The sequence below is a fragment of the Phyllobates terribilis genome, unplaced genomic scaffold, assembly GCF_046119375.1.
Source record: "Phyllobates terribilis strain yellow unplaced genomic scaffold, ASM4611937v1 Scaffold_4__5_contigs__length_816908805, whole genome shotgun sequence".
NCBI classification, from domain to species: domain Eukaryota; kingdom Metazoa; phylum Chordata; class Amphibia; order Anura; family Dendrobatidae; genus Phyllobates; species Phyllobates terribilis.
Genome location: NW_027362764.1, coordinates 811,727,038 through 811,753,207, shown reverse-complemented (window position 1 = coordinate 811,753,207; position 26,170 = coordinate 811,727,038). Strand labels below are relative to the sequence as shown.

The 26,170-nt window shown below is 43.9% G+C and overlaps 1 protein-coding gene across 1 annotated transcript in view; it reads right to left on the bottom strand.

Moving 5' to 3' along the window:
• Positions 1-10,348: 10,348 nt before the first annotated feature.
• The window catches only part of LOC141266138 (uncharacterized), a 312,479-nt gene continuing 296,657 nt past the window's right edge, over positions 10,349-26,170 (bottom strand). The window contains exons 6-7 of the mRNA XM_073680102.1: positions 23,181-23,882; positions 10,349-11,866 (exon numbers count right to left, since the gene is read on the bottom strand). Coding sequence (XP_073536203.1) covers positions 10,824-11,866; positions 23,181-23,882 — 1,745 coding nt within the window. The 3' untranslated portion in view covers positions 10,349-10,823. The remainder of the gene's footprint in view (positions 11,867-23,180; positions 23,883-26,170) is intronic.

The window sequence follows — 26,170 nt, the reverse complement described above, 5'->3', positions numbered from 1 at the left end:
TCAGATAAGTATACTGTGGTAGAGCGATTCGTTCTGCTGTACACGGAGGGACACACGGAACACTGTCTTTTTAAGTTTCGGGTTGGTTTATTAAAAACGGCATAAATCAATCTAGAGTTCATAAAATTAAACACAGCCCATCCGGTATAATGGCAAAGCACAGTTTGTATATTGGCCGGGTTCATGTTTAGCACAGCGAATGCAAAATCCTCTCTCTGGAGCTGGCTTCTCCAGATACTAAACACCACATGGCTCAACAGGCTGGCTATATAAACCCCAGACCACACCCTGGCATTGAGATATGGTGAACGACCCCCCACCTGCTCTATAGTCGTTCACCAAAAAACTGGCCCCTTTAAATATAGCTGATTAACCCTCTCTGCACATACCATGCAGGAGAAGACTTCCAGGTTTCCCTACACTGAAGCTAATAGCCTGAGTGAAAAATATCTCCCCTCCATCACACTGCCAGCGACTTTGTCACATATCCCCCCCTCTGCCCAAAGCCGGGTGTTTTGACTCCTGGAGCGCTAGAAACCACCTACCGGCAGGAGTGCATGATCTGACACTAACCTGAACTTACGGCCTAAAAAGTAATACCTCAGGGTGTCAACTGCCCACTTGACAGCCAAGCACTCTTTTTCTACGATGGCGTTGTTTTTCTCATTTTCTCACAGGCAGAGTTTTCTGCTTAGATACAGGATGGGATGTTCCTTCCCATTCACTTCTTGGGACAACACAGCTTCTAACCTAACCTCTGAGGAGTCCGTCTGGGCCACAAACTCCTTATTGAAGTACGGAGCAATCAGGACCGGCTGCTTACACAGGCAGAGCTCCAATTCCTGGAACGCTCCCTCCGCTTCAGCAGACCATGTGGCCATCGCCGTCTTCGTCCCTGTAAGCAGGTCGGTCAAAGGTGTAGCTATCATGGCGAAATTCAGGATAAATCGCCGATAGTATCCCACAATTCCCAGAAACGCCCAATCCTGTTTCTTGGAGGCTGGTTGCGGCCAATTTTGGATTGCTTCCACTTTATTTACTTGTGGCTTGATTTCGCCACTTCCGACGGTGTAGCCCAAGTATTTCGCCTCTTCTTTTCCCATGGTGCACTTCTTTGGGTTTATTGTAAACCCAGCCTTCGTCAACACATCGAGTACCGCCTGGACCTTCTATAGGTGACATCCCCAATCCGGGCTGAAGATCACAATGTCATCCAGATAAGCGGTGGCATACTTCTTGTGCGAGGCTAGGACCCGGTCCATGGCCCTCTGGAAGATAGCTGGGCTTCTTGCAGACTGAACGGCATCCTGGTGTACTGAAAGCACCCATTAGGTGTAGAGAAGGCTGTCTTCTCCTTGGAATCTTGGTGACAGGAGAATTTTCCAGTACCCTTTTGTCAGGTCCAGGGTGGTGATGTGTCTGGCTGGCCCTAACCTATCAATAAGTTCATCGACCCGGGGCATGGGATATGCGTCAAACTTGGACACATCATTTAGCTTCCTGTAGTCATTACAGAACCGCCACTCTTTGTCAGGCTTCGGCACAAGGACAATTGGACTGGACCAGCCGTTCTTTGACTCCTCGATGATGCCCAGGCTCAACATTCTCTGCACCTCCTCCTAAATCATCTCACAGTGGGCTTCGGGAGGATATGGCTTTTGGTTCACCCTCACATGTGGTTCCGTCAGGTTTTAATGCTCCATCACCTGAGTGCAACCTGGCAACTCTGAAAACAGGTCCCGGTTCATCTGAAGCAGCTCTTGGCATTGTTGCTTCTGGGCCGGTGAGTGTCTCTGCTACTGTGACATCGTTGACCCTGGCTTCAGGATGGGCCCCCAAGCATGTAGTTTCCACCGGTTCCCTGTCTCGCCATGATTTAAGCAGGTTAATGTGGTACATCTTGTACGGCTTTCTTCTCCCTTGTTGGTGGACCTTGTAGGTGACGTTACTCAACATTTCAACCACCTCATATGGCCCTTGCCACTTGGCCAGGAATTTACTTTCCACTGTTGGGATTAACACCAGCACCCGGTTCCTTGGGCTGAATTATCTCAGTCTCGCAGCCTGGTTGTAAACCCTGACTTGGGCCTCTTGAAATTGAAGGAGGCTCTCACTCACAATTGGCATCACCTTCTCAATCCAGTCCTGAATTTGGGCCACATGCTCGCTGACGCTCTTGTGGGGTGTCACCTCGGCTTCCTGTGTCTCCTTTGCAATATCCAGAAGTCCGCGAGGATGCCATCCATATAGCAGCTCGAAGGGAGAGAATCCCGTAGAGGTCTGGGGAAATTCCCTGACTGAGAACAGCAGGTAGGGGAGTGGGCAATCCCACTCTCGGCCATCCTTTTCCACAACCTTCTTCAACATGGATTTTAGGGTCTTGTTAAATCTCTCCACGAGGTCGTCTGTCTGTGGATAGTACACATGTGGATGGACGTCCTGAGTTGTGAAAATGTGAAGACATGGGGTCTTCTGTGGGCGTAATACTACTCAGACAATACAGAGTGAGGGTAAAACAGTGTGGCAATACTTTATTGAACCACAAAGTGGACAATAATCACATAGAACAGTCCCAGCTAATACCCAAGATGGTACAACATTATACAGTCCTAACCCACCCTTGCGCTGGCCCGCTTGGGACAGAACAGCTGCGACTTTGGGACTTCCAGGGCCAACTATCTCAACCACTGGCCCCCTGCTTCTGACGGGCCCCCACAGAGAGAAGATAGCGGAAATGCTTAGGAAGCCATAAGGCCAAGAGACTCAAGGGTCTCACCCTGGCCTCTCCAAGAGTTTCCACTGGGCCAGATGACTGGCTGGTCCAAATCTGCCTTCTCCGAATATCTCCATGGGTTCCAGGCGACTGGAGGGTCCCACCTGGCAACCCCAAACATATCCATGGGGCCAGGTGACTTCACCGTCCCAACCTGGTCTCCCCAAATGTATCCATCGGCTCTCTGATGGTCAATGGAGCAGATCCGTATCTTTCCAGTCAGGGCCATATACCCTTAGGCTAGAATCATGTAGAATCCAAATCTGTGTCTCTTTGGGTAAAGCCATGCTACCAGCTGATGGTTGGACGGGAGTCTGATGTTTGAGTCTCCTTGTTAAGTCTCCTTCATTTCTCTGTTTCAAGTCTCTCTCCTACAGAGGCATATCTTCCCTAAATAGTTCACATTTGTTATTTCAAGTAGTAAGTACACATTCGCAGGGCAAGAATTAGGGAGGGTAAATATTCCACAGGAGTCAGGTGTCTCATTGTTTGAGCATTCAATCAACCCACACAGCCGGCATAGCAGGGGGGCTCTTTAAATCAAACATCTAGCTGGGTTTCATATAATATGCAATTAACATATTAACAAACATCATTGTTTTCAGAATCAAGAGGAGACAATAATCATGGTTATACAAATACTGGTCTGTCCTTCTTCACCAGCCATAGAAATACGCATGCTTTTACAAGTCACACAAACACAATAGTGTATTTCTCTTGGATTAACAAATCTAATAGTCTGGCTGATTAAGATTATAAGCTGTGCCGTCACAGGTCTTGTTAAACCTCTCCACAAGGCCGTCCGTCTGCAGATGGTACACGAACGACCTGAGATGTGTAATTTGGAGAGCCTTAAACAACTCCCTCATTCATCACTTTAGACATGAAAGGAGTCCATTGGTCTGTCAGGATCTCCTTTGGCAGGCCTGTCCGTGAGAAAAAATGTACTAGCTCTCGGGCTATACTCCTGGCAGAGGAGTTTCTCAGTGGTACTGCTTCCGGGTACCGTGTCGCATAGTCCATCACCATTAAAATGTACTGGTGCCCCCTGGTGAACTTAACTAGGGGCCCGACAAGGGCCATGGCAATCAGGTCAAATGGGACTCTATAATGGGTAATGGCACTAGGGGACTGCGAAAGTGGGTTACTGGAGCAGTTAGTTGACAGGTAGGGAAAGACCGACAGAAATTCACAATGTCTTGGTGACATTCTGGCCAGTACAACCTCGGCAAGACCCGCTCTTGTGTTTTCTCTACTCCCAGATGCCCACCCAAGACATGAGCATGGGCCAGATCTAATACCCTGTGCCTATAGGGACTCGGCACCATTAACTGCTCTATCACTTCCCTTCTGGGTTTAGTGACCCAATAAAGCAGCTCCTCATTCATGGTGAAATATGGGAACCTGGTGTCAACCTACGGCTCTTGAGCAACCCCATTTATTACCGATACATTATCAAATGCATTCTTCAGTGAAACATCCTGTATTTGAGCAGTACCAAAATTTCCCCCAGAAATTCCCTATGAAGACACAAGGGTCAGTGGGTGCCTTGTCTGCTGGCCTGCTGTCTTTAGAAAGACCGCATGGACCAGGGCTCATACCACTGAATGCCTGCTTTCTTTTACTGTGGGCAGAACACTACTCAGACAACACAGGGTGAGAGTAAAACAGTGTGGCAATAATTTATTGGGCAACCAGCAACAATGACATATAGAACAGTCCCAGCAAATAACCAAGATGGTGCAAATTACAGAGTCCTCACCCTTCCGCTGGCCCGCCGGGAATAGAGTAGCTGTGATTTTGAGGCTTCCAGGGCCAACTACCCCCACCAGTGGCACTCCGCTTTTGGGGGGCCCCCAAAGAGAAGAGGTAACGACAAGCTTAGGAAACTAGCCGAGAGCAGTGAGGTCTGGGGCCAGGTGACCTGATTGTCCCAACCTGGATTCTTCAAGACGTCTCTGAGGGTTCAGCAATGGTCAATAGATCCCATTTGTGTTCCTCCTGCTGGGGCCGTAACCCTGTAAGCTGACAAACTGTAGAATGACACCGAATAGAGGCAGAGACCCCCTTTCTATAGATCTCAATTGTCCTTGCAACTATCATTCACAGGTCAATGGTCAGGGATGAAAGTGGAAGGAGCTCATGACTCGTTTGAACATTTAATCAACTTGCATAGTTTGTCCTCCATTTCTCAACAACTCCCTGGGTTGGTAGAATATGCAATCAGCATATTATCAAACAGTATTGCTCCATGACCCTATCTATCAAGATTTGCAGACAATAAGTTGCAGTACATCTTAATTCAAGTGTGAACATTCAGGATTATTCAAACAATAGTCTGTGTTAATAAACCAAAGAAGAACACTGGTTAAAAAAGTCAACATAAAAATAAAGGTATATTGCTCTTGGCCATCAGAAAGTATGTCTGGCATAATTAAGAAGAAAAGCTTTGTCATCACACCCCCAAATCCAGAATCTCAGCCTCCCGGATCACTGTCTCATCCTCGTCACCAGCAATGACACACAGGGGGCACTCATCCACCTCTGACTGTGACGGGGATGCATCATGATGTAACCGGCTCCTGTTTGAGTCACTTGGTACGCAAGCCTTCGGCCATAAGTCCCAGAAAAGGCTAAAATACCACCCTATTATTACCGTCATTAACCACCCCAAACTCATGGGACTCAGCCACACAGTCAGTTCGTATAGTCATTCTGGCAACAGGGTAATCCTTGGCGTCCCCATCAATGCATCATACACCCACATTTTTCCCAGGGATCAACTGGTGGAGGAGTTTGGTCCTTACCAGAGTCACCAAACTTCTCAAGTCCAAGAGTCCCGTCACCAATACCCCCTTTATGGTCATGGAACATGACTGTAACCCCTTACTGGGCTGATAGTCCACACTGCATGCGGGGTAGGCATAGTAAAAACACTGGCATCCCAGGCTACAGTCCATTTGTTCTGTGGTCAGGGGGCAGCGGGCGGCTATATGGGCTGGGCCGTGACATTTCCAGCATATATCCCCTGCAGGAACCTTCTGCATTACTTCCTCCGCCCCTTTGATCCCTAGACTCCCTTCTCCTTTTTGGGGTGAGACCCTCAGTATGAAGTGGGCTGCTTTCCCAAGGAACTCTCAGCCTCTCGATCAGTCCAACCAGTTCATCAGCGTTACGGGGATCACTGTGGCAACCCAAGTCTGTATTGGCCTTGGTAGGGAATGCACGAGACGGTCCATAATCACTCGCTCTACCAGGGGTAGAGGACTCTGGCTGCAATCATTTTAGACCAGACGCAGTAATTCAAACATTTGGGAGCAAGGGGGTTTCTCATGGTGATATGCCCAGTGGTGGACCCGTTGCAGCCTGATAGCCAGTCACCCCCAAGCGCTCCAAAATTTACATTTTTAATTTTCCATATTCCTTGGTGTCTTGCAAGGGCATGTCATAGTAAGCCTTTTGGGGCTCCCCCGTCAAGTATGGCGCCAACACCTCTGCCCATTGCTCTGGCAGAAGTTTTTCTCTGCGACCCTCTTAAATACCGTCAGAAAGGCTTTGATGTCGTCACCCGGGATAATTTTCTGCAGAGCTTCCCTTACCGCCTTACGGATGGAAAAGTTGTCCACTGACCTTGGAGTTGGAGCTGTCGCCGCGCCACGAATCGCCTCTGTGAGCAAATCAATTTGCTGCTGCTGTTGTCGCCACTGGTCCTGTAGCTGCTGCTGCATAAGCAGCTTAGTGGGATCCTGTTGCGCCATCTGTTGCTGCTGCTCCCTGTGCTGCTGAAGCTGCTGCTGGTGCTGCTGCTGTGCTTGCACCAAATACTTAATTAGGTCCTCCATTTTGTCTAGCATCACTTGCTGACTTATGGCAAGACATACAGCACCTTTTGTAGCACTCAGATGTGTTCGCTGGGAATGCTGCCCGTAATTCTAACACCACCTGTGGTAGAGCGGCTCGCTCGACTGTACACGGAGGTAGACACTGTCTCTTTAATTTTTGGGTTGGTTTATTAAAAATGGCATAAACCAATCTAGAGTTGATAAAGTAAACACAGCCCATCCGGAATAAATGCAAAGCAAAATAAAAAGATAAAGCACAATCTGTATATCGGCCGGGGTCCTGCCACTCAGAGTAAACCACACACGGTTCAAGTTTAAAACAATGAATGCAAAATCCTCTCTTTCTGGAGCTGGCTTCTATAGATACTGAACACCCCATGGCTCAACAGACTGGCTATTTAAACCCCAGACCACACCCTGGGGTGGGGATCTGGTGAACGACCTCCCACCCGCTCTATAGTTGTTCACAAAAAACTGGCCCATTTACATATGGCTTATTAACCCTCTCTGCACATACCATGCCGGAGAAGACTTCCAGGTTTCCCTACACTGAAGCTAATAGCCTCAGTGAAATATATCTAACCTCCAGCACTCTGCCAGTGACTTTGTCACAATACCTAGAAAACAGCTGGAATATAAAAACTGTATAACGTACAACCCTTTATTATGGTGTATTTCCCATACAGGAATCTCTGGGGTCGCTCTTTATTATGGGGTATTTTGCATACAGCATCTCTGGGGTTCACCTTTTATTATGGTCAATTTCAGCATTTCCTATTACATGATGGTGGCAGTCAAGTCTATTCAAGGTGTAAAATAGCCTCTTCATGGCGGTTTAGGTGTCAGGTGGAAGTTGCAGGAAGGTACGGTGGCCTAATGGGGGACCAGCCTGAAGGATACAGTATGGTAACGCTTTTGGCTATCTGGCCTGGTAAAGTAGGTCAGAAAGCTGGGATATCACAGTATCCAGTAGTCCCTACGACCAAGGACTCCACCTGACTCCAACTTTGATTGTATAATCCTGTGATTTAAATAAAGCTCTGGCCATTTTGACATCCAAACTCACGCGTTTTGTACTTATTAGCGTCGAGGTTTACTGGATGTATGGTTTATTTTATTGGGGAGTGAGGGTCCATCCCGTCCCATATCCATCACTCATGTGTCTAGTTTGTACCTGACTGAGAACACCATACATATCGTATAAAGTGTAATTTTCTAATCAAGAAGCATTTCTTTGGCCTTTTTAAGCATTAACCACAGAAATGTCTCTGACACAATAGGGTGCAATCCCGGTGATGGGGTCGAATTAGCTGAATAATAAGCCACAGGTCTCTGCTGTAGACCTTGTTTTTAAGGCAATTTAAGCTGCTGTATTGTGACCTTCCTTTCCACTGTGAGATGTTTGGTGCCTTGTTATAGGCAGTGTCCTAAGAAGACCACCTAGTGCTGAGGCCCTACATACATGTTCTGATAGAAAATACAAAAGGAAGATAGATGACTTCTAACATGAAATTTGATTAGGATAGCAAAGCAATAAATCATCCCCATACTATAAATTAAAGCAACAAACCTCCAGATATGGAGGAGTCCATTTTTGCAAAATGAAGGACATTGCAACAATATACATTTTCGGTTAATGAGTGGTAACACTGTCAATGTTTATATCCATGAAAAAATACTGGCAGTCTTGGTACAAATGTACGGAAAAGAATGCGTTTTTCAAGAAAATCATCATAAAATGCTGTGATTTCCCAAAGAAAAACATTATTTTCATGCATAATAGACTTCCCAGCCCCAGTATGTATTAAAAAAAAACCTAAACTTCTGTCCACAGTTAATTTAACCACTAAGTAGGACCGGTAAATTTAAAAACTATAATGGCAGGAATGCCATCTACTGGTTGCCAATAATTAGGTTGAAGGGAAAAAAAAGTAATTGACAGCTATCTGCTATGCGAGTGGAGACTGCTGAATTATGTGACCACCCCATTGTCCGTAGGTGTAACAGACAATAGGACCATGCTTTCTGGCATGTGAATGGGTGGAGGCTGCTGCTCCCCCCCCCCAGAAAAAACATACTGTCTTTGACCTACAAGTTTAAACCCCTGCTCCCCCCCTTCAGTCAATTGCAAAAGGTCTTTTAAATCCTTCCCCCTCTTCAGGACACATGATGAAAAGCCCCCCCTACTGGACTCCTTATGTCATTCACAAAAGTGGTTCAAAACATGCGTCTCCTAGGTCCATTCAAAATATCCACAAAGGCAAAATAATTTTCCCATCATCTCATCTTTTTCCTGAGGATTGTCATGTAACATGTATGGATTGTTCCCTCTGCTTTGTCAGACCCCAAAGCTGCAGGACTTTATAATACTCTTCCCCTGAATCTACATCTGAAAATATTCTGCTCCAGATCTACTAATTCTATATTCTTTTGACCGTCCCATTCACTCCTATTAATCTGTGCAGTCACGTCTTTCTCGTTTGCATTTACTAATTCCTCAAGGTCTTCAACCTGTACCTTCAATATGTGACCTGCATCTGATGGATGTCTGATAAAGGACACAAGCTTCTTATCATTTTATTTAACTGTTTCAGCATAATTTATTAATCATTTAGTACCCAGTCATATTATTTTAGAAGGGGAATCCCTTGTGCATGAGGAGAACTAGTCTATGGCCCCCTCTTTGTCAATTTTGGACCCCCTTCCCTACCCCATGTCGACAAATGTGGAGGAGGTGGACAATTGTCTCCTCCACCTACCACATGGGTCTGACAACAGGCATTATAGGAGCATTTGGGAAATTGGGCTTAGATTTGTCTGCTCCACGATTAAAATAACTATCTCGCCATCCTGTATTCTGTACTCTACATACTGTAAATGTCCAAGGTCCTAGTCCGTTGAAGGGAGTAGGTTCTAATGGTTTTGTCTGATTAAGTCCATTGTCAAAACTTTCACACAACACTCTTTTACTTAGTGGTTTTTCCACTCTTCACACACTAATTACTTCCTGAGCTACATTTTTTTTCCCTGCTCAGCTTCAACCTTTCTCTTGGCCATGCTTGCTCTAATGCACAGCCTTCTGCATGAACACATACAGACAAGACCCTCCTGTGGGGGAATTTCAGCCTTTTTTTAACATTCTTTTACAATATATTATGGCATCCTTGCCTTCATGTTATATGAACACTCTTCTTGTTGCGGTCTTTCCGTTGGGTTTCTGTATCTATTTACTCCTAAGCTACTCAGGTCTGGCACTGGGCACTTTAAGACCCTGAAAACTTATATCGGTGCTAGCACAATTTTTTATCCTAATGTAGGCAGTCACACATCCTATAATGTAAAGTAGGCAGTCACAAAGACACAAATCCTACAATACAACCACTAAACACACTACAAGATAACCCTTTGTTGAGTTGATCATTCTCAACAGCCAATCAAGACACAGCAACATCAGCAATACTCCAAGTACAAGTAGCACTACATTTCACATTCATACAGTGATCCCATCACATGCACACAATTCAAAAAGGCATCGCTGACTCTTCCCAGTTCTTGGACCAGACTATTTAATGCAAAATAACTCAGCCTGATTGGAGGTGACCAGCTCACAGTGAAGGTGAAATACAATTGTAAGAATAAGCTTCTTACCTTATGCTGCTGCTTAGAATTCACTTTTACTGGAGGGTCCATTCTCACTCTAGATCCTCCAGTAAAAGTGAGCCAAATACACTCTCTTCTATGCCTTTCGAACTTCAAATGAATAAGATTTTGCAAGCACTCAGGAGATAAATATAGCACAGCCTTATACAGTGTACCCAGGATTTCTGGTTTATTAGCACATGTAGGCACTTTAAAAACTGTCATAGACAAAGGAAAAGTTCCCCCTGAAATTGAATCTGTTCTCTCACATTTGTAACACTCCCTTTCTTTAAAAATAAGCTCCATGGACCGATTCTCAGGGAGATCTGTGTCCAGCCCATAGTTCTTAACAGCTCATTTACATTTTATTTAAAATTCACCTGAAAAAATAAAAGGTTTAAAAAAGCGATTATTAAATGTCATTTGGGATTCGCTTAGACTGTGGATAGATCTACGAATAGAATAAAAGGAAGCTTGGTTCATGTTGACAATTCGGATTCATGGCTTAGAAAGTAAACCAGGCTTTTCTTTTTTCCTTTTGGATGGAATATGGTTACACATGTAAAACATCAAAAGATCTTCTCCTCTGCATGCCGTCTCACATGTTTAACAAGATGAGATTTATCTGCAAAGCTTTTCCCACATTTGGAACATAAATGAGGCCTCTCTCCTGTATGACTTCTCTGATGTGTAACAAGACTTGATTTACTACTAAAACATTTCCCACATTCTGAACATAAAAATGGCTTCTCACCCGTGTGACGTCTCTCATGTGTAAGAAGGTTTGATTTATCTGTAAAACATTTCCCGCATTGTGAACATGAATACGGTTTCTCTCCCGTGTGACTTCTCTTGTGTATAACAAGACTTGATTTTCCTGTAAAACATTTCCCACATTCTGAACATGAAAATGGCTTTTCTCCTGTGTGACTTCTCTCATGTGAAATAAGATTTGATTTATCTGTAAAACATTTGCCACATTCTGAACACGAGTACGGCTTCTCTCCTGTGTGAATTCTTTCATGTTTAACAAGATCTGATTTCTGTATAAAGCATTTCCCACATTCTGAACATGTGAATGGCTTCACACCTGTATGAATCCTCTGGTGACCTTTGAGTTTGGCTTTGGCAACATAAGATTTCCCACATTCTGAACAGGAATATGGTTTCTCTCCTGTGTGACTTCTCTGATGTGTTGCAAGATCTGATCTCTGAATAAAACATTTGCCACATTCTGAACATTGAAATGGTTTCTCTCCTGTATGACTTCGCTTATGGTAAAGAAGAGATGGCCTTTGGATAAAACTTTTCCCACATTCCAAACATGAATATGGCTTTTCTCCTGAGTGAGTGCTCTGATGCTTCATAAGAATTGCTTTCCGAGAAAAACATTTCCCACATTGAAAGCATGAATATGGCTTCTCTCCTGTGTGAATTCTCTGATGATTCTGGAGTATGACTTTAGTAATGAAACATTTTCCACATTCTGAACAGGAGTACGGTTTTTCTCCTGTGTGAATTTTCTGGTGTCTAATAAGATGGGATTTATCTATAAAACATTTTTCACATTCTGAACAGGAGTATGGCTTCTTCCCTGTATGAATTTTTAAGTGTGTTAAAAGACTTGAGCTTTTTGTAAAATATTTTCCACATTCACCACATTGAAACTTTTTACACCCTTTCTGACTTGTACTTGAAGAAGCAATCGGTAATAGGTCAGGACAGTGTTTTTCAGGGGGAATACATAATAGATCTGTACTGTGAGGTTCTGGATGGACATTAAGAATAATGAGGTTTTCTCCTGAAGAGTGCTCCATGACATCTTCTTCTTCTTCACAGTCTAGCATTAATATAAAGTTTCCCACAGAGTTCTTACTGTGATTTTCTGTTAGGATTAAAAATGAATTTTGTGAGTATTTAGTATTTTTCATGACAAATAAACAAGTAAACAAATTGATAACATTTCTATTAGTCAAGGAATACACATTCAGCTTTTATTGTGGCTTTTTGAAACAAAGCCAAAAGTGAATACAGCAGAACGAAAACGGGCAAGTCCTTGGAACTGTGTTTCAATTCCTTTTGAATCCACTCTTGTCTATGGAAACATTAAAATGGCCATTAAACTGCATTCCAGAATTTGTATATTACCTTAAAATGCATTAAAGACAAAAACAGGATTCTAATCCACTCTGTGTGACTATTTGGACTGCTGTGCAAAAGTTATAGGTAGGTATGGGAAAAATGGTGCCAAGTATGGAGGTTTTCAAAAACAGAAGTGTTCATATATTTTTAGCAATTAATAACATGGAAAGTGTATGAACCAAAGAGAAATATAAAGTGCAGCTGTCAGCAGGATTGTGCTCAATAACCACATACACTGTCAGGCGGGTGACATTACACTGATTAATATGATACCTGGTGATGAAGTCCGTCCTGTGGTTCTTGTGCAATCTTTACTTTCAGTTTGGAGATAATGATATGCTCGTGCTCCGGGGCGGCCTGTGGGGGGCGCTCTAACTGGTGCTCTTCTTATGTATTCATATGTATGGCTTCTGAGAGCTCACTGTGCCTTCACTGACCTGCCTCCTATTTTAAATACTGCCTGCATAATTGTGGTACAAATCAAGAAATTTACATGTAGTAAAATGTCTCCCCGTCCGCACATGTGCAGTAGCATCTATCGCTTGCCGAAAAAGAAATATGCCGGCAGCAATATGGCGCCACCGGCCGCGCTGGCACGGTAACATCTGTCGGTAAACGATTGATACTATTGCGCATGCGCGGGCGGGGGGCCATTTTACTACATGTAAATTTCTTGATTTGTACCACAATTACACAGGCAGTATTTAACCCCTTAATCCCCGAGGGTGGTTTGCACGTTAATGACCAGGCCCATTTTTACAATTCTGACCACTGTCACTTTATGAGGTAATTACTCTGGAGCTTCAAGGGATCCCCCTGATTCTGAGATTCTTTTTTCGTGACATATTGTACTTCATGATTTTGGTAACATTTCTTCGATATCACTTGTGTTTATTTGTGAAAAAAACGGAAATTTGGCGAAAATTTAGAAAATTTTGCAATTTTCAAACTTTGAATTTTTATGCCCTTAAATCAGAGAGATATGTCACACAAAATACTTAATAAATAACATTTCCCACATGTTTACTTTACATCAGCACAATTTTGGAACCAAATTTTTTTTTTTGTTATGGAGCTATAAGGGTTAAAAGTTGACCAGCGATTTCTCATTTTTCCAACAAAATTTACAAAACCATTTTTCTAGGTACCACATCACATTTGAAGTCACTTTGAGAGGTCTTTATGACAGAAAATACCCAAAAGTAACACCATTCTAAAAACTGCACCCCTCAAGGAGCTCAAAACCACATTCAAGAACTTTATTAACCCTTCAGGTGCTTCACAGGAATTTTGGGAATGTGGAAGAAAAAAATGAACATTAAATTTTTTTCACAAAAATGTTACTTTAGACCCAATTTTTTTATTTTCACAGGGGTAACAAGAAAAAATGGACACCAAAATTTGTTGTGAAATTTCCCCTGGGCACGCAGATACCCCATATGTGGGGAAAAAACACTGTTTGGGTGCACGGCAGGGCTCGGAAGGGAAGGAGAGCCATTTGACTTTTTGATTGTAAAATTTGCTTGAATAATTAGCGGATGCCATGTTGCGTTTGGAGAGCCCCTGATGTGCCTAAACATTGGAGCTCCCCCAGAAGTGACCCCATTTTGGAAACTAGACCCCCCCAAGACACCTATCTAGATGCATAGTGAGCACTTGGAACCCCCAGGTGCTTCACAAATTGATTCGTAAAAATGAAAAAGTGAAAAAAAAAAAACACTTTTTCATTTTTACGAATCAATTTGTGAAGCACCTGGGGGTTCCAAGTGCTCAGTATGCATCTAGATAGGTGCCTTGGGGGGTCTAATTTCAAAAATGGGGTCACTTGTGGGTGTTTCCACTGTTTAGGCACACAGGGGCCCTCCAAACATGACATGGTGTCCGCTAACACATTGAATGGAAAATCGGCTCAAATTGTTAGCGGACACCATGTTGCGTTTGGAGAGCCCCTGTGTGCATAAACATTGGAGCTCCCCCACAAGTGACCCCATTTTGGAAACTAGACCCCCCCAAGGCACCTATCTAGATGCATAGTGAGCACTTGGAACCCCCAGGTGCTTCACAAATTGATTCGTAAAAATGAAAAAGTGGAAAAAAAAATACTTTTTTATTTTTAAGAATCAATTTGTGAAGCACCTGGGGGTTCCAAGTGCTCACTATGCATCTAGATAGGTGCCTAGGGGGGTCTTGTTTCCAAAATGGGGTCACTTGTGGGGGAGCTCCAATGTTTAGACACACAGGGGCTCTCCAAATGTGACATGGTTCCAATTTGTTAGCGGACACCATGTCGCGTTTGGAGAGCCCTTGTGTGCCTAAACATTGGAGCTCCCCCACAAGTGACCCCATTTTGGAAACTAGACCCCCCTGGGAACTTATCTAGATGGGTGGTGAGCATTTTGAACCCCCAGATGCTTCACAAATGAATCCGTAAAAATGAAAAAGTTTTTTTCTTTCCACTTTTTCATTTTTACGAATCAATTTGTGAAGCACCTGGGGGTTCAAAATGCTCACCACCCATCTAGATAGATGCAAACACCTCCCCAGCACCATGGGCATCGTACTTCCAGACATCCCCTCCTCCAAACGCAGGACCCGCAGCATCACCTGACTCCTGCCGCCGCCCCACCCTGGTAAGTTACATTCGGTCTATAAACCGCACCCCAATTTTCCCCCAAAGTATGGGGGAAGAAACTGTGTCTTATAGTCCGAAACATACGGTAGTTATACTGCATCAGCAAGGTCTCCTGTTCAAGCTCTTTTAAAGAAGAACCAAGAAATAGGCAACACTGAAAACTATAGATGCAGTGGTTGGCCAAGGAAACTTATCAAAGAATGCCAAGCTGGGCATCACAAAACATAATGCTAAATACCACTTATTATGCATAATATTGTACCACTATAAACAGTTAAAGGAAAACTGAGCAATTAAATACAAAAAAGATACATTACAAACAAGTCTGAAAATAATACAAAAGTGACCCTTTCCAGGGAAGGACTGAAAGTCATGGACTGTGTGTAATATTAGATTTGATAGTCCCCTCTGGTTGGTTTCTGTAGTGTTGACGGATGGGATGATCCCGGCTCTCTGGATCAGCGGGTGTGAGTAGCCCTAAATTGTAGTGAAGTGCAGGGTGCAATAAGGGTGTAATAGAAACAGTAAATTCTATACAAATAATATATATAATAAATAATAAATTATTATAATAATAATAATAATAATACTCTATTATAGCCAAGCACACAATATAATCAATGAGCCAAACCTAGATAAAAAAGATAGAATTTTGAAATGACCAAAGAAATAACAATGCATTAGAATTAGCTACCCAATAGTGCAGGCTAGTCAAAAAGGACCATGTGGGAGATGAGAGAAGCAAATCACCAGGAAAACCTTCTTCCTCTGGGGGTCATCCCCCACATGGTCCTCTCTGATTACTTTGCGCTATTTGGTAGGTTTTGTTTTTATCAGGAATGTCATTTCTTTCGGTGGAGGTTTTCCCTTAATCGTTTCATGTCTTTTTTTTTTTATACCTTGGATTGGTTCATTGATTATGGCACAATCATAAGAATCCGCAAGAGCAGAGAAGCACAGTGGAGGGTCCGGCTGCATTTCAGCAAGTGGAGTTGAGGATTTGGTCAGTATTAATGGTGTCCTGAGAAATCCAGGCAGAGACTTACACATCACGTAATACCATCAGGGAGGCATCTGATTAGGTCCAAATTTATTTTGCAGCAAGGCAAACACCCCAAACGTCCAGCCAATGTTATTTAGAACTATCTTCAGGGTGATGAAGATGGAGATGATGATCCTGCCCCACAGAGCCCTGATCTCACATCATCCCATCTGGCTGGGATCACATGCAGAGACAGAAGGATCTGCACACGACTCACACACAGAAGATCTGGGCTCAGTTCTCCAAGATGTTTGCTCAGTTCCTTCAAGTCCCTGCTGAGTTCCTTCAAAACCTGTGTGCAAGTGTACTTAGAAGAACTGATGAAAGCAAAGGGTGGTCATTAGTGATGGGCGAGCACTAAAATGCTCGGGTGCTCGATGCTCGGGTCAAGCAAATTGGAATACTCGGGTGCTCAACCCGAGCAACGAGCCCAATGTAAGTCTTTGGGAAACTCAAGCATTTTTCCGGCGGCTCCCCCCGGTGGTCTGCAGAGGGCCTAAAAATTCCCCAAATCGATGGGAACAGTGCTCAAATGGCATGGGAACAGCATAGGGAAGACCCTGGAAGCATTTTTGACTCCCAGGTCACTGCTGTTAACAATGTTGTCAGAGTATTACGCCACTTTTACGGACTCACAATAAAACATATAAAAACGAAACCAAAATGGATTTCCCTGGGAAATATGTTAAGGAACATCCTTTCCAGGGTAATGACTTGTATATAAGGCAAAATAAATAACCAAAAACAAAAATTCTCCTCCACACCTTGGGCTATGTGCACACGTAGCGTTTTTGATGCGTTTTTGCACTTTTGCATTGCTTTCAACCGTGACAAATGCATTCACCGGGAAATGTCATTTTAACATTTTACAACTTTATCTGGCCATGTGGTGTGTGAGACATGACCAGACACATCCTGTTTCATTTATGAAGGAGGGACTCTGAAAGTCACAAAGCCTATTTTTAAAGGGCTATCAGGCGGCCTTTACTATTCTTAAAGGGCCAGCAGTCGGTCCTCACTATTCTTAGAGAGCCATCAGTCGACTATGTTTTATTGTTCCCATTACTAAAGAATGGGTCTCCTAAACTGTTATTGCGTATGCAGTGAGTGGCAGGGCTGCCAAAATTTGGACGCACCCCAATACCCCCTTTGAAAATTTAACAAGCAGATCTGGCAGCTCCGGGTAGGATTTGAGAAACTGCTGAACCACGAGGTTAAGCACGTGGGCCAGGCATGGTACGTGTGTGAGCTCGCCTCGCCTCAGAGCCGCCACCAGGTTCCGGCCATTGTCACACACGACCATGCCTGGCTGTAGCTTCAGCGGTGTGAGCCACAGATCTGCCTGCTCTTTCAGGGCTGTCCACAACTCTTCAGCACTGTGCGGTTTGTTACCTAAGCATATTAGCTTCAGCACAGCCTGCTGCCGCTTGGCCGAGGCAGTGTTGCAGTGCTTCCAGCTTGTGACTGATGTGGTCATTTCAGAGAAAGAGGCTGAAGAGGAGGGGGAGGCTGAGGAGCATGAGGTGCAGGAGCTGTAAATTGTGGGGGCAACCCTGATTGACCTAGGGCCCGCAATCCTTGGTGTCAGGAGGACGTGTTCCATCCCAGGGTCCGACTGGGTCCCAGCTTCCACTATGTTAACCCAGTGAGCCGTCAGAGAGATGTACCGTCCCTGCCCGCAAGCACTTGTCCGTGGTTAGGTGAACTTTCCTGGTAACTGCGTTGTTGAGGGAACGGCTAATGTTTTGGGACATGTGCTTGTGTAATGCGGGGACGGCACACCAGGAGAAATAGTGGCGGCTGGGGACCGAGTGCCGAGGGACAGCCTCCGCGATCAGGTAGCAGAATGCTTCCATCTCCATGAGCCTAAAAGGCAACATTTCGAGGGCAAGCAGTCGCGAAATGTGGGAATTTAGTAGTGTGGCCTGTGGGGTGTTGGATGCGTATTTGCACTTGCATTCCAAGGACTGGGGTATGGACAACTGAACGCTGCGCTGGGACAAGGACGTGGACGTGCTGCCTGATGCTGCTACTTGAGAGTGTGCAACGAAAGGTGCAGGGCGGGAGGCATCTTCGCATGCACCATGGACAGGGGACTGGCTTGCATGCACAACAGCGGAAGAAGCAGTGGTGCCATCCGCAGACACTGTTGCTGGACCCTGGGGTTCGGCCCACAAACACGGGTGCTTTGCTGCCATGTGCCTGATCATGCTGGTGGTGGTCAGGCTGCTAGTTTTGCCACTCCTGCTGATGCTGGCCTGGCTGGTGGTGAAAATGGCCTTTTTGGGGTTATCGGCAGAGTCTTTAAAAAACAACCAGACTCGGGAAGATCTAACAGTTGTACTGGCAACTTCTTTCGTGTTGGTGTTATGGGGAACGGTTGCCTGCCTTCTGTCTGTGGCCACCACACTGCTTCTTCCTGCTTGTTGGAGTGCTCTGCCTTCCTCCCCCTGTGTGCTGCTGTCCTCGCTCTGCATGTCCTCCTGCCAGGTTGGGTCAGTTACTATATCATCCACCACCTCGTCTTCCACTTCCGCACCCTGGTCCTCCTCCTGACTTTCTGGCAATTGTGTCTCATCATCGTCCACCTCTTGTGACACTTTCTCACTGTAAAGATCTGAGGTTGTGGGTTGTAAGTAATCACCTAGGCAGGTTAATGATGCAAGAATATTTTATTGATCGCAGCCATGGTAATAAAGCAATTCCAGGTAAATGGCCAAAATACAGTTCTCTCAGTCCTCAAGTTCCCAATCTGGGTTCTGTAGTTCCACTGGCTTTGTATAAGGCCATACTCACTGTCTCCCAACTTTTGGTTGACCCACAGATTTCGTATCTCCAGCCAGTATAGTCTGTAGCCACAGTCCATGATCCTCTAGACAGCAGATAAAACAATGAAAGCACAGGTATCCAGTAGCAGCAGTCCTTTTAAGAAAGTTTAAATCCAAATGACATAATCCATAATGGTAAAATGTTTATCAATCCATCCTTCAAAGTCCATGGTCTCCATCCTCTTCCTTCAATCCTTCCACACAACACTGACTAAAAAATGTCTCTCCTCTACTTCCCTGGGGTCAGCCTCCTCCCAGCTCAGAAGTGCTGACACCCTTCCCCTTAAGCATTTACTGTTCGCTAAAACAATGAAGAATATTCTAGAAGCCTTTATCTGAGACTATCTGTAAGACCCCCTGAGGTGACGGCTCCACTGTGTCTCAATCTACACTCAACTAATGAGATTATTGGCTGTTGAAACAATGGACTACTGAGATAAAGATGAGATTAGTGGAATGCTGGACATTTTACAAGTGAATATTACATACTGACAAGTAAGCAGAACTATATAAAACATAACAGGTAAATCATTAATAAAACACAATAATAATTGACAAAAATGGTGGTCCGTTGCTGGAAAAGTATCATAATCTTTAGTAAGTGGGCAGCTCCTCACACCCACTGTCACCTTCGTGTGACTGTGGCTGCTCAAATATTTGGGCATCACTACATGCGATCTCATCTTGCCCCGCTTCAAGAATCTATAAATGGAAAAGTGAACAGCTCTTCTGAGTGTCCAAGTGTGGGATCAGTTGTCTCCGGGCTCTCGGCATGGTGGGAGGAAGGACGATCAGGGTGAGGAATATGCAGTCCGTGTGAAAGACAGGGTGGTGGTGCTGGTGGTAAAGTGACTGGAAGCATTATCCACTATCCAACCAACAACCTTTTGACACTGCTTTGGGACAGGAAAGTTGGGCGAGAAGATGTGAGTGCTGTGGCACATTGTCAGCTTGTCCACGGCCTCGGCATGCACCATCACCATCATGTCCAGTTCCCCTTTCCTTGCCACGTGCCTTGCCCATTTTAAATGGAGGACAATATCTTCCACGCTCACTACAAATGGCTGAATTTGGAGCAAACTTATATGTGATCTGTGTGACGGACAAACCACAGTTTTAAATACCTGGCCTGTAGGTAACTATTTTGAACAGTAAACTGGTGTCAAAAACTTCGCTGACACACTGAAACAAATTTTTAATGGAGGCCAGAAATGGCAGTATTTTCTGAAAATGTATATGTGATCCATGTGACGGAGAAAACACATTTTTAAATAGCTGGATTTCTAGCGCTGTAATATGGAAAGGACCTGGCTGTATTCTGCAGTGCCAACAAGCAAATGGCGAAGAAAAACGGTGTTCTCTGGATTGCTTTTTAAGCAAATAATGAGGATTAAGAGCCAAAAAAAATTATTCCTGGCCCCTGAGACCAGGACATATGTCTGGAAATGTCTAAGAGCAGCAGCAGACAGAACTGGAATGGAGCCTCTTGTGCTATATGAACTGCAGTCTGCTATATACATTGCCTGCCTGCCTATATACACTGCCTGCCTGACATCTCTGCAGATGGATTAGTCCTCAGAAGGACTGTTTGTTGAGATGGATATATGTAATGTACGGTTTTTCTCCCTTTTACCTAATAAACAAGAAAATCTCTCCCTGACACAGCAGCACCTCTCCCTACACTGTCTGATTGCAGAGTAGACTGACGAGCATGGCGGCGCCAGGTCTGATATAGACCTGATGACGCTGTGCAGCAAGCCAATCACTGTAATGCCACTACCAACATGGCTGCGGCATTACAGTGAGTGGCAGGCAATCCCTGCATGTTCATTGGCTCTGTAAAGAGCGCCAAATATGCAGGGAGGGGACCCGAGCATCCGCCCGAGCATCTCGCAAGTACTCAGCGAGCTCTGAGCATCTCGAGTACTGAGATGCTCGGGCAAGTACCGAGTACTTGCGAGTATGCTCGCTCATCACTAGTGGTCACACCAAAAATATTGACGGGATTTTGCTCATTCACTTAGCGAATTATTCTTAACCCCACTGTTCTGTTCGGGTCTACTATACACTTATAATGTTCCGGTCATTTTTGACCGCACCTATTAAAGTCTTGATTTTAAGCTAATTTAAGTGTTTTATTTGAGTACCTGTTGTATTATTATACTGCATGTGAACATGATTGTTCATAAACAAATGAAAAATGAAGTCAAAAGCTTCATTTTTATTTTTTTTGTACCAAAAATTGTCACATGGCCTTATTGCAATATTCATTCATATTGCACATAAAAAATATTCTTTATATAACTGTAAACTATGACTAATCACATCAAACTGTACAGTACAGACCAAAAGTTTGGACACACCTTCTCATTTAAAGATTTTTCAGTATTTTCATGACTATGAAAATTGTACATTCACACTGAAGGCATCAAAACTATGAATTAACACATGTGGAATTATATACTTAACAAAAAAGTGTGAAACAACTGAAAATATGTCTTATATTCTAGGTTCTTCAAAGTTGCCACCTTTTGCTTTGATGACTGCTTGCACATTCTTGGTATTCTCTTGATGAGCTTCCAGAGGTAGCCACCGGAAATGGTCTTCACTTAACAGGTGTGCCCTGTCAGGTTTAATAAGTGGGATTTCTTGCCTTATAAATGGGGTTGGGACCATCAGTTGTGCTGTGCAGAAGTCTGGTGGATACACAGCTGATAGTCCTACTGAATAGACTGTTAGAATTTGTATTATGGCAAGAAAAAAGCAGCTAAGTAAAGAAAAACGAGTGGCCATCATTACTTTAAGAAATGAAGGTCAGTCAGTCCGAAAAATTGGGAAAACTTTGAAAGTGTCCCCAAGTGCAGTTGCACAAACCATCAAGCGCTACAAAGAAACTGGCTCACATGAGGACCGCCCCAGGAAAGGAAGACCAAGAGTCACCTCTGCTTCTGAGGATAAGTTTATCCGAGTCACCAGCCTCAGTAATCGCAGGTTAACAGCAGCTCAGATTAGAGACCAGGTCAATGCCACACAGAGTTCTAGCAGCAGACACATCTCTACAACAACTGTTAAGAGGAGACTTTGTGCAGCAGGCCTTCATGGTAAAATAGCTGCTAGGAAACCACTGCTAAGGACAGGCAACAAGCAGAAGAGACTTATTTGGGCTAAAGAACACAAGGAATGGACATTAGACTAGTGGGAATCTGTGCTTTGGTCTGATGAGTCCAAATTTGAGATCTTTGGTCCCAACCACCGTGTCTTTGTGCGACGCAGAAAAGGTGAACGGATGGACTCTACACGCCGGGTTCCCACCGTGAAGCATGGAGGGGGAAGAGTGATGGTGTGGGGGTGCTTTGCTGGTGACACTGTTGGGGATTTATTCAAAATTGAAGGCATATTGAACCAGCATGGCTACCACAGCATCTTGCAGCGGCATGCTATTCCATCCGGTTTGCGTTTAGTTGGACCATCATTTATTTTTCAACAGGACAATGACCCCAAACACACCTCCAGGCTGTGTAAGGGCTATTTGACAAAGGAGGAGAGTGATTGGGTGCTACGCCAGATGACCTGGCCTCCACAGTCACCAGACCTAAACCCAATCGAGATGGTTTGGGGTGAGCTGGACCGTAGAGTGAAGGCAAAAGGGCCAACAAGTGCTAAGCATCTCTGGGAACTCGTTCAAGATTGTTGGAAGACCATTTCCGGGGGCTACCTCTTGAAGCTCATCAAGAGAATGCCAAGAGTGTGCAAAGCAGTCATCAAAGCAAAAGGTGGCTACTTTGAAGAACCTAGAATATAAGACATATTTTCAGTTGTTTCATACTTTTTTGTTAAGTATATAATTCCACATGTGTTAATTCATGCATTGAGCAGGGGGTTGGACATGATAACCCTGGAGGTCCCCTCCAACTCTAATATTCTATGATTTTATGACTTACAGAGAAAGGAATCCTCAATTTTCAACATCCATTCTATACAACCCTAAGAAAGGAGTTTAGTGAATCCAGGCAAATTATTCAAAAAAATATTTTTATTGGCTGTTAAATGTGAGTGAATAGTTGGTAGGTTAATAAGTATTTTCTCTCTTATAGCACATTCCAAATGCGAACATGGCTTCTTCTCTTGATTATTTTTGTGGGTTTCAAAGTTTGATTTCCTTGTAAAATGTTTAACACCTACAAAACATCAAAACGTCTTCTCTTGTGTGTGACCACTTTCATTTTTACTAAGAACCCAACTGAACATGAAAAAGACTTCTATTTTGTGTGACTTTTCTGATGTCTAACAAGATGCGACTTACATGTAAAACATTTCCCACATTCCGAACACGAAAATGGCCTCTCTCCTGTGTGAATTCTCATGTGTTTATACAGATCTGATTTATTTGCAAAACTTTTCCCACATTCCGAACAAGAAAATGGCTTCTCTCCCGTATGAATCTTCTGGTGTTTATTAAGATCTGACTTATTAGCAAAACGTCTCCCACATTCTGAACAAGAAAATGGCTTCTCTCCTGTGTGAATTCTTTGATGTCTAATAAGATATAGTTTTGCGATAAAACATTTCTCACACTCTGAGCAGGAGTACGGCTTTTCTCCTGTGTGGGTTCTCTGATGTAAAACAAGATGAAATTTATGAATAAAACATTTCCCACATTCTAAACAGTAGTACGGCTTCTCTCCTGTGTGAATTCTTCTGTGCATATTACGACTTGAGCTTGTTGTAAAGCATTTTCCACATTCATCACATTGAAACCTTTTATCTCCTTTCTGATCTGTACTTGTGGTACCATTCTGTGACTGGGCAGGAGAAGGTCCCTCATGATTAGGAGCATTACATAACAAATAAGCAGTGTGAATTCCTGGATGTTCGTTAAGGGTAACAAGGTTTTCTCCTGAAGAGTGCTGCATTATATCTTCATCTTTTATTTTATAATTTAGTGATAACATGAAGTTTCCTTCCGAGTTCTTACTGGAATTTTCTGTTAGGATTAAAAATGGTTTGTTTTAAAACCACAAAGTAGACAATTTTATAACATTAGTAACAGGCTGGAAACAAATAAGCAGATTTTTCCAAAAATGAAGCTAGCAACAAGGAGTATAACTTCCATCTTTACATTTTTCCATAATGAAACCTGCTGCACGAAGAAGTCAGGAGACAGGAGCAGAGCGGTGACAAGTTTCCTTCATTATCTGCTTCCATAACACAATGACAGGAGGAATACATAAAACTGTCAGGGGGGCTTCACTGTATACAAGAATGGTAGATATGGACAGGCCTGTAATCTCAGGGGCAGGAGGTTGTGTGGAACATGTGATCACAAAACAGAAGGTCACTGAATGTGTCCCAAGGTCGGGCGATCACATGAGTGCAGCACAAAGCTCAGCTCATCTATGCTAACTGATGGAAATTAGCATACATTTTCCAATCATACAAGTTAAAAGGTAACTATCTTCAGATGACTTTTCACAATAAGTGGTCCTGCGTGTGTATAGAAACAATAACACTATGACCAAGCATTATATGATTTATAGCCTACATTTTCAATCATTTTCCCTCTGCAAGGTCTCTCTCATTTGCAATCCACTCTGAGCTGGTGGGTGGAGACTGGCTGCTATAATCTCTCTCGCACACAGACATAACCTCCTCTTCATTCCTTTTTAGCACATACAGATCAGCAGCGGCATGGAGGACAGCACATAGTAGTAACGATCAGAGTAGACATGAATCCAGCTGTAGGGTGAGGCAAGATCCCTGTTGGAAATCTCTGCAGGATTTTATGTGCCTCCCTATACCCATTTCCTCACTTTGCTCCTCTTGCCTGCGTTCCGCTTACTTCTCCATAGAGTATACTGGGCCTCAGTGAGCTGATAGACAGCCTTGTCTGACAAAGATGGATTTGAGCTGTTTATTGGACAGGGAGTTCAAGACACAGGGGAGAAGGAAAAATGGCTTATTGTTGGAGAAAGAAGCAGATAGATTTCGCTGACAGTAGAACATTTCTTAGAGTGGATACGGGGGTTTGTCATGTAAAAAAAAATCATACCAAGAAGAAACATCTCAGAACTTTTTCCACCTTTAATGTCAACCGTAATTTGTATAAACTCATTGAGTAACTGGAAAAAGAAAAATGAAGAATTAAAATAATGTGTAAACATAAATCTGCACACCCTTAAACTTCTACTTTTTTTTAAGTCCCCTTTAAATTTATGACAGCATTTAGTCTTTTTAAGTTGGTGTCTGTCGACTTGGCACATGTAGAATTGGATCATCTTTGCCCACGCATGCTGGCAGTAGCTCCACATCTGTCAGACTGTGGTAGCATCTCCTGTGTATGGCCCTATTCAAGTCACTGTAAGCTTTTACTCACTCAACTGCGTTTGAGGTAGCCATAGGACACCAGTTTCTTTAAAATGTCCAAGGCAGGTTTATTAAGACTGCATAAACAAAAAGACAGCCTTTTAAAGCACAAAGTGATAAAACCGAAAATAAACAGTCCATACAGAATGGCGGGTTCGCTCACTCCCAGTCAGTGTCCTTTAGCACAGAGTTCCCCAACTCCAGTCCTGAAGGCCCACCAACAGGCCACGTTTTCTGGATTTCCTTCGAATTGCTCAGGTGATAATTGCATCACCTGCACAGGCAATAATTCCATCACCTGTGTAATAGTAAGGAAATCCTGAAAACATGACCTGTTGGTGGGCCTTGAGGAGTGGAGTTGGGGAACCCTGCTTTAGCAAAACACCCTGAAGGTCACACATCCAGTCACAGACACTAAATGAGATACTTGGTCTCCATTTTATATGCCAAACCACGCCCCCAGGGTGGGGATATGTGAGCAGCCACTCCCAACCATCTCTATGAATGCTTGTAAAACCCGGCCCTGATACGCCCTATTAAACTCTCTCAGCTCTATACATGCTAGAGCATGCTTTCCCGGGCTTACATCACCGAAGCTACCAACCTCGATGATACATATCTCCCCTCAAGGACGTGTACGGCGGCCATATTACATACCCCCCCTCTGCCCAATGCCGTGGAGCTTGGCACTTTCTGTCATCAAACAGTGGACTCTCGACAGAGAAGCGTCAGCATTGCCATGCAGTTTCCTGGGCTTATGCTCTACATGGAAGCTAAAATCCTGAAGGGCTAGGAACCACCTGATCACTTGGACATTGTTCCCCTTCTTCTACCTCATCCACCTTAGTGGAGCATGGTCTGACACCAGCCTGAATTTCCTGCCTAAGAGGTATCATCTTAGAGTGTCCA